The sequence below is a fragment of the Elaeis guineensis genome, chromosome 13 (genome assembly GCF_000442705.2).
Source record: "Elaeis guineensis isolate ETL-2024a chromosome 13, EG11, whole genome shotgun sequence".
Taxonomy (NCBI): domain Eukaryota; kingdom Viridiplantae; phylum Streptophyta; class Magnoliopsida; order Arecales; family Arecaceae; genus Elaeis; species Elaeis guineensis.
In genome coordinates this window covers 1,167,936-1,168,555 of record NC_026005.2, presented here as the reverse complement: position 1 = coordinate 1,168,555, position 620 = coordinate 1,167,936, and the positions used below count along the sequence as shown (strand labels likewise).

At 37.7% G+C, this 620-nt stretch overlaps 1 protein-coding gene across 9 annotated transcripts in view; it reads left to right on the top strand.

The window, feature by feature from the left end:
* LOC105060898 (protein FATTY ACID EXPORT 1, chloroplastic) overlaps positions 1-392 on the top strand; it is a 22,127-nt gene extending 21,735 nt beyond the window's left edge. For all 9 annotated transcript variants that reach the window (XM_073247697.1, XM_073247695.1, XM_073247693.1 and 6 more), the window contains one exon: positions 80-392. In XM_073247697.1, the coding sequence (XP_073103798.1) occupies positions 80-167 (88 nt within the window). In that variant the 3' untranslated portion in view covers positions 168-392. The remainder of the gene's footprint in view (positions 1-79) is intronic.
* The last annotated feature ends 228 nt before the right edge of the window (positions 393-620 follow it).

Here is a 620-nt window from a genome sequence, read left to right as displayed (position 1 = left end):
TTCCATGCTCCTTCTAGAGTAACCATAGTTTCATGAATATCACTCATTAATTTGAACCTTTTTTTCTACCTAATGGCAGTGCTGCAATGATATGTTTCTATTCATATGTGCTGATATCTGGCGGAAACCCACCACCAAAGAAGTTGAGAGTTGCTCCACCGTCGTAACTCCTGGAAGCAATTTACTTTTCTTGCTTTTCCTGGGGCATACCTGTCAGAGTTGAGAGATGTGGTGTTGTGCTTAACTTGTGGAGAACATAGTTGTCTAAAGTTCTATGACAGTGTATCAGCAATATATTTGTAGGAAGATTTTACAACTGATGGTTTATAGATATCTGGGATGAAAATTTAAAATGAATTTGCAAGGTAATGTGATTACAGAAATTGATGCAATTGCAGAGTTCATTGGACCGAGTAAGTTTATAACCTTGCAGGTTGGAAAGTAAGAATTTAGTTATGCCTGTACTGATTTTTTATAAACATTCATGTATCTTTCATGAAGTTGTGTAAGTGAACTCCTGTGATGCGTGGAGGCATATCTCCCATGTGTTTCTCCAATCTTTTTTCCTATAGCATGTGTTTTCCCACGCTACTTTTCCCATTGCACAGGTTTCCTTCCCT